This window comes from Salvia miltiorrhiza, chromosome 6 (genome assembly GCF_028751815.1).
Source record: "Salvia miltiorrhiza cultivar Shanhuang (shh) chromosome 6, IMPLAD_Smil_shh, whole genome shotgun sequence".
Classification (NCBI taxonomy): Eukaryota; Viridiplantae; Streptophyta; class Magnoliopsida; order Lamiales; family Lamiaceae; genus Salvia; species Salvia miltiorrhiza.
In genome coordinates this window covers 4,978,978-4,987,162 of record NC_080392.1, presented here as the reverse complement: position 1 = coordinate 4,987,162, position 8,185 = coordinate 4,978,978, and the positions used below count along the sequence as shown (strand labels likewise).

The 8,185-nt window shown below is 36.4% G+C and overlaps 1 protein-coding gene across 2 annotated transcripts; it reads left to right on the top strand.

Annotated features, from left to right (window-relative positions):
- Window positions 1–1,681: 1,681 nt before the first annotated feature.
- On the top strand, window positions 1,682–5,533 carry LOC130988126 (F-box protein CPR1-like). Of its 2 annotated transcripts, XM_057911900.1 has the most exons (3): window positions 1,682–2,999; window positions 4,969–5,028; window positions 5,095–5,533. In XM_057911900.1, coding segments are annotated over exons 1-3 (1,224 nt in total). In that variant the 5' UTR covers window positions 1,682–1,836; the 3' UTR covers window positions 5,096–5,533. The 2 variants fall into 2 exon arrangements, with proteins under 2 accessions (XP_057767883.1, XP_057767882.1); XM_057911899.1 differs by having other exon boundaries at window positions 4,969–5,533.
- Window positions 5,534–8,185: the final 2,652 nt, after the last annotated feature.

Genomic DNA, 8,185 nt, shown 5'->3' with positions numbered 1-8,185 from the left:
TTCTCTTTCTAATCCTAACATGTAGAGCAGCCAAAAAAAAACCCGAAAGAACTAGAGATAATTAACCGTGGAGATTAAACTGGAGTAAGTAGTAACAAAAATAGCATCAATTATATCTATTCAAGTAATGAATTGAACTATGTTAATTAATTAAAATGATTTTGGGAATTTTCAGGTTCTAGAATATCATGTGATGTGATGTGATTGATCAAATGTCAATATAAAATTATAATTAATTTTTACAAGATAAAACGACCTAACAAATGTGTGTGTGCCTGTGGAGAGAGTCATTTTCTAAAATAAATATTGGAAACATCTTAATTGTTTAATCAATATAATACGTATATAGTTTATAACTTAAAATGATATTTTCAATCATTCATGACATTTTTGCGGTTGGTCTAAAAGAATAATTTATGACATTTTTGATAAAATAGAACACTACTAACTTTTTAGGCCATTTAAAATAATTATAATTTGGAGTGAGTTTATTTATTTATTTTATTTTTGTAAGTGTTGCTTTGGCTGGAACACGATATTGTACAGCGTATTGGAACAACACGCACAACAATACAGAGTAAAAACAACAGCGAAAATTCAATGGAAAACGTGACACATTGAATGATTTTTTTCAAGATCGAGTTGTGATTATAACTTGTGGATGCTAATATGGCGAAATAATTCACTAAGAACTCTTGATGAACTTTTACAAAAACAAATACCTAATTCAAAGACTATAAAAATCGACTTTGGATAAGCTTACAAACTAAGAAAACAACACACTAAAAACAATGAAAATCTTCCTCACAAAACTCGTGGCTAACCACTAATAAACTGGGGAGAAACACAAATATTACACTGAATGTTATGAGAGCACACTCAACATATACGAGACTTCAGCAGAATCTCTCAAACTTGATGTACACTTTTTGATCTGACCTAACTCCTACTTATATAGATTAGGAACCTTGATATGCACGTCCATATCCTCCATGTTTCAGCCCATATCCATAGTAGAAGTTGAGATATACTCCCTTCATCCCATTTGTATTGGCCCCAAGGGGTCAATACAAATGGAACAGAGAGAGTAGTTGTTTTTTGGAAACAGCTAGGAATCACTTTGTGATCATACGGTTGTTCTTGAAAATAGGAACTACTTCTAACAAACTTTAGTGCTATCTTCTTCAATGACTTGCAGTTCTAGATTCGTCCCTATATTTATGAAATTCAGTTGGGATTCCTTACTTAGTAATATCTGCAAAACAACTATAAATAAAGCGTAAAACAAAGAGATAATGTTGATCCAAATGTGAGCATAACACCTACTAACAATTTTTTTATTATTATTTTTAGAAAGAATGCACTAGCTGACTTGGGTTTATTTTGATGGATAAATTTATCTATGAAAAAGAATGAATAACAAAAATTTATGTTTTAAAATGTCTTATTTCTTTTTCAACATTTGACACAAAAGAAATGTTTACCACTTTTCATTCCGTATTTTCACTTCAAGAATGAATAATTTATCTATTCATTTTGAATGGATAATATTATCACTTCAAGGATGTATAATATTATTTTGAGTGGATAATATTATCCATCATTGAAGTGAAAATAAGGAAGGAAAAATGGTAAACATTTCTTTTGTGTTAAATGTTGGAAAAGAAATGAGATATTTTAAGACATAAATTTTTATTATTCATTATTTTATATGGATAAATTTATCCATCAAAGTAAAGGGAGTCTCATAGAAAAATATAGCATATGACTTAAATACAAATATAAGCAGTAATATATTTTGAAGCAGTAGGCGGCGGCGCCTGTGAGCCTCCGAATATGTCCGATGTTCCAAACGATGTTCTCCGCGAAATACTGATCCGGGTACCGGCAGAATCTGTCCTCACCTCAAGGGCCGTCTGCAAAGCGTGGAAACTCACCATCGACGATCCCTCCTTCCTTCACTTCCACTCCACAAACCTACAACATTGCTCTCACCCCACCATCCTCATCAGAGAGTCCAAAGGCGGTGGAATCACTTTTCTTTCTCTCGACCGCCTAAACCCCATTGATTCCCTCCAACAAATCGACCTACACCCCTTCAAGCAATTAATCCACCACGGCCTGCCCCGCTTACTCCAGCCTCCGGCGGCCTCGTGCCACGGTCTGATCCTCATCTCGCACCGTCGCAATTGGAGGAATTGGGCGATTTGGAACCCGCTAACTCAAACCCTACACGAATTGCCGCAGCCCGATGCGGATCTGCAGAGTGTGAGTGGCCGCTCCGCGAGCGTCGGATTCGGCTACGACCCTGCTGCTGAAGACTACAAAGTGGTGAGGATCGATAAACTGCATCAAGGCGGAGTGATTACCTACGACAGAACCCTAGTATACAGCATGAAATTGCGTAATTGGAGGAGAATTGGGGATTTTCCCTACGTAATCGCCTCTGCTGGGAACGGGGTTTTTCTGAATGGAGCACTGCACTGGCAATCACGGGATGGGATAGCTGCTCTCGATCTTGGAACTGAACAATTCAGCCTGCTGCCGCGGCCTCATCTCATGTCTCCGTCTCCGGCGAGATATACTTCCGAGCTCTTGGATGCGTTGAATGGATACTTGTTTTTGAGTTACTATCACGAGCAGGGGCAGGGATTGGATGTGTGGTTGATGATAGATTACAGAGTGGGGGATTCGTGGATAAAGCTTTGCTCCATTGACATTGTTTCTGGTTTTACAGGGGGAGGGGGTCTCAGGCCTGTAGCCTATTTGAGGAGCAGAAAGCAGGTGTTTTTGGAGCATTGCCGCGGTGGGTTGTTTTGGCTTGATCTTGAGAAAGATACTGTGAAGGAAGTTTCCATTGAAGGCCACCGTTCTGTTTCCTTTTCTCAGTTTTCTCCGGCGGGGAGCCTTCTTCGACTTGATAATACTGACAGTGTTGTGGTTGAGAAAAAGAGTGTAGGAATGAAGAGGAAGAGAGATGGAGATTGTGGCACTGGAAGGTAAAACTAATTCTTGTATTCTTCATGAAGTTGATTGATTCTACTATTTTAATATATAATGTTTATAAGTTGATTGAGTTGATCCTACTATTCTAATTTGTGATGATGATTGATATAAGGATGCAGTGATCACCAGGGCAAACTTTTTTCTATGAAAAAAGAGAGCTTTTTTATGTTATGTAATTTTTTTGGAGTATAGTTATGGTCAGATTTAGGGGGGTGTATTAGTTCCAAAATTCTGTAGATTTTAAAAGTCCGTGGATTTTAGAAATCTATAGAATTCGGACGGAGTCTTCATGATTTTGAATGAATTTTGAATGAATTCTTGGACGGATTTGCTATGAATTACCAAGAATTGGCGTGACATTTTCGGACTTGATGGCGCCCACTAGGCGCCCGCGAGCGCTGGGCCCACTAGGCGCCCGCGAGCGTATCTACAAAGCCAGCGCCCACTAGGCGCCCGCGAGCGCTGAGCCCAGCGACCGCTAGGGTCCAGCGAGCGCTGGAGACATTTTCATTGCAAATGACTGCGCATTAAAGGGCTTATTTATTGTTAATCATTTCTTATGCTGTACCAGTTAATTAAGTTCATTAGTTACAGTAAAAAAGTGGAGCTGACTGGCAGCACTCACCCAAATGTATCTCATACAGATCTCGTTAATTTGTCACACCATCTGTATTAGTTTCCACTTTCGTAAAGTTGTCAGATGAATCATTGCAACATGTATGTTTTATCATCTATTAGCAAATGGATATCGCTCATTCTCTGGGTTCTGTGCTGTGCCCATGGTTATATCAAATAACTTTGCCAGATAATTACGTGAAGTCCAGCGATCGCTGGGTGCCAGCGGCCGCTGGCTTCTTTGCCGCGGGCGCTAGCGTCCAGCGAGCGCGGGGATTTTGCGTGATTTGTGAATTCTTGTGGTCTGTGTTCGGATTTGTTCATGCCTATTTTTTGTACGAAATCAGTGAAAGTCATTCCAACTTTAAAGTCCATGGATTAACGAATACACACAGATTTGTATAGACTTTTAAAAGTCTTGAACGAATACACTCAGATTTGTATAGACTTTTAAAAGTCTTGAACGAATATACCCAGATTTTAATGGACTTTTAAAAGTCTTGAACGAATACACCCAGACTTTAAAAGTCTACAGAAATCTATGAAAGTCTGGAACTAATACACCCCCCTTAGTGTAGTCTTCTTTAATTATTGAAGGAGAATTAAAACTTCCTTTGTACAGCTCTTGTCTCTATCACATTCTGAATTTTCTATTTCTTCATTTTTGAGGTGTCTTAGTAAAATGGTGTGAATGGTTTTCTGTGTTAACTAATTTTCTTGGATTTTGGATTAGAATTTGCACAACTTCTTTTAGTAACTTCAGTGGCTTCATGCAATGATTCCAACATATATTGTGGTACTTCCTTTCAAAAAAAAAAAAACATATATTTTGGTAAATATATATATACCGATTGTTCTTTACCTTTGAGTGATTCCGAAATTTGGTTTGTTTCGACTTCTTTGATGAAGTTATGTTTGTTGCTGATAAGCATTGTTCTTTGTCTATAAATCATTCGTCCTTTCTTATTCTGGCTTTTGCTATGAGGACAGAGGATTTGATGTTGCTCACTTTAAATTGTGCAAGAATCATCGATGCAAAGAGTGACATTTTTCTATTATGTTCTTGTCTCTTGTTTCCACTAGTACATTGCTATATTTTCTGCCTTACTTTACATGAATGTCAATAGTAATATGATTCCAATTTTGCTGTCTTATTTTTGCTAAGGCAGCAAAAGTAGTTTCATCTTTAACTTGTGATTTACTACAGACATTTCCTAATTGCCAAATATCTTCATTTTCTTGTATTATTGCTTGGGAGGCGTAAGAAAAACAATATTATTTTCAGATGTATTAGCTTGAAATCATTTGTTTTGGATGATAAAATTATGCTCTGTATTCTGATTGCAGATTGAGATTGAAGTTTCATGTGAGAGATACAGGTGGAGAGACATACTTAACTTCTTTTTAGTGAATAGTTGGCACATTTCGAATTCCCTATTGTCAGTTCAGCCTCCCCTTGTTTTCCATGTTCAGATAATTATGTCAGCAAGGCAGAAGATAATCTCTATATAGTGTAGAGCATTCATGTCGGTCGGCTCATAGAGGTGACTCAAGTCAGCCCAAGCTATAATCGACCGATGCATGCTGGTGGAGCTCGAGTTGTGGCCCGATGAGATGAGCTTAGCTCATCGCTTTTTGAAGGCAGGCGCGTGTTACTGAATAAAAGAAAATGTTATTTATTTTGAATTTCGATGGCTATACGCTGATTTTTTTTTTTCTTTCCCAACGGCTATTTAGCCTTTAATTTTTTTCTTTCTTGACGGCATAATTGCCTTCTTCTCTTTTTTTTTTTTTTGTAATTTCATCGAACATGACACCGAGCAACTGGAATTTCGTCGACAACGGGTGGCGACAATTCTAGCGAGGCAAAGATGTTAAAATTAATCCAGTTTTAAGTTTATGTAATTTTAAATTATGTTTGTTAGCTTAGGTAATTTTAATTTTATGCAATTTTAATTTTTCGTATTTTAAATTAATAAAATTTTAATTTTAACAATTATGTTATTTAAATTTGTCATTTAAATTGGGGCAATTAAATCAAATAAAAAAACAAAATCAAAACTAACTCATATGAGTATGTAGGATGAGCCAGATTAATATAGGTAGGGGTGGGAAGATAGGGTTCGGGTATAGGGTACCCGATTACCCGACCAGAAAAAATCGGGTATCGGGTACCCTATACCCAAAAAATTAGGGGTCGGGGTCGAGTATTTAGGGTGCTAAAAAATCGGGTATCGGGTATACCCGAAATACCCGATTTTTTTAATTAATAATTTTAAATTATTTAATTTAATTTAATTTAAAAATCTGTAAAATTTTCAATTGAAATTCAATTTTAATTTCGGTAAATTTTCAAAAAAATTCGATTTTTTTTAAAAGAAAATAGGGTATTTCGGGTATTAGGGCGATTAAGCCAAATCGGGTACCCTAATACCCGAAATACCCGATTTTCACAGTTTGACTTGAAAGATACAATTTTGACCGGGTAATTTAGGGTACCCGAATACCTGAGTCGGGTACCCGAGTCGGGTATTAGGGTACCCGATTTTTTTTCGGGTTCGGGGTCGGGTATAGGGTTTTGGTTTTATTCGGGATCGGGTACCCGATTTTTTCGGGTAGGGTACCCGATCCCGACCCGATTCCCAGCCCTAAATATAAGTCTAGACTAATAAGTGGTTCCGAAGTATGGATTGATAGGTAACTAATTCGATCAATGTGAATCCTTTTATGTATGTTAATATAGGAATAAGTTATGTTGAGAGATTTTCTTATTAATGCTACGAGTTAAAAATATCATAATTACTTGGACTATTTGTGAAAGCACAAATTTATGTTTAATTATTTGTTTTGGGGGCGGGGGAAGGGGGGTTGAACAGTGGTGAATCCAATAAAAAGCGATTAAGAGCATTCACATTAGTTGAGTCAGTTACTGGACCATCTATGTTTAAAGACCACTTATGAGCTAAGGCTTGCATTGGTCTGACTCATCCTAGTGGCTCATATCCATTGATTTTAATTTTTACCTTTTTTTATTTCTTTTTTAAATGAAACCAATTTAATCACATAATTACTTGAATTAAAATTGCATTAATTTAAATTACATAAAATTTAAAATAATAAAACATAAATTAAAAGAAAGACCTAAATAACTATTTCGATCCTAGAAGTTCGAAATGTGTCCTAACGTGCTCGATCAAATCTGCTTGAAATTTTGCATGCATCTTCCTATCTCTGAGAATTGCATCTCTCTGCACGTACTCTGAGAATTCACGATGATTTTTGTTATCTTTTAGTCTCCCCGTCCAACAAAGAAGACGAAGAATCAGAGAACAATAAAGTCATTTTGTGATAGAGAAAAAAAATGAAGAAGAACTGAAGTGAGTTTGATGAAAGAAGTGAGAAGAAATGGAAAAAAGGGTGGTGTTTAAATAGAAGAAAAGAAGGGGAAAAAAAGAATCAGAAAAGAGAGAAATAGTGTGTCTAATAGCGCGTGTATTGCACTCGTTTCACTTTAAGGGAGGATGAGTCGGGCTCATGTGGATAAGCCGAGGCTCGAGCCCGACGAGACTGCATCGATCTGCTCATCACCGAAAATGACTCGAGTCAGGCGATGAGCCGACCCAATGTAGATGTTGTAAGAAAGAATAGTGAAGATGAGAGGTTGAGTGGGTGGCATCGAAATTCTTTTTTACGTAGGATTAAGAAATCAAAATTAAAAATGCTCACGCTTAATGAATACTCCATCCGTTCACGAAATAGAGTCTCATTTGAGGGCGAACACAAATTTTAATAAAATTGTTGTAAGTAGAATAAATGTATAATTTGTAGGGGTAGTGTTAGTATAAAAAAGTAGAATGAAATTATATTATTAGTTAAAAAATCGAATAAAAGTACAATTTATAGTTAAATATAGGATAAAATGTATGATGTGATAGTTCAAAAAGTTAAACGAGACTCTTTTTTATAGACAAAAAAAGGGATGAGTATGACTCTTTTTCATGAACGGAAGAAGTAAAAGAAACAAAATCAAACTACCCATCTCTCTCGTCTTCCCACAATCCCACTTATGCAAAAAAGAAAGAAAAAAAAGAAGAAAAAAATGCTATCTTCAACACAAACATAGAGAATGATCTAATAGTGAATCTTCGGCTTGACTGCTTTCTCCTTAATCGGATTCAAACTCAGTTTTGACCTCTTTCCTCGATATTTGCCTACTCAGAAGCTCTGGCTTTCCCTCCAAAATTTCTATAAAGTAATCAAATCTTCTATACTCCTCCACAATTAGAAAAGTTTTAATGACAAACATGGTTTTTGTACCTCAATTATACATGATTTGTTGTCATTTCCTTTCGTATTTTGCTTGTCAATGCGTGTTTGTACCATAATGTTTAGTTTTATGAAGATTTGATGTCTTGGTGTAGTTTTGAAGTGATTTTAGGGAAAATTAAGGATCAATTGGAGGATTTTGAAGATATGAGATTGAAGTACGTCTCGAGAGGAATCCGTGAGCGCAAACGGCAACTAAATCCGAGTCCGGACGAGGGAGAACAGAGCAAAACGAGCG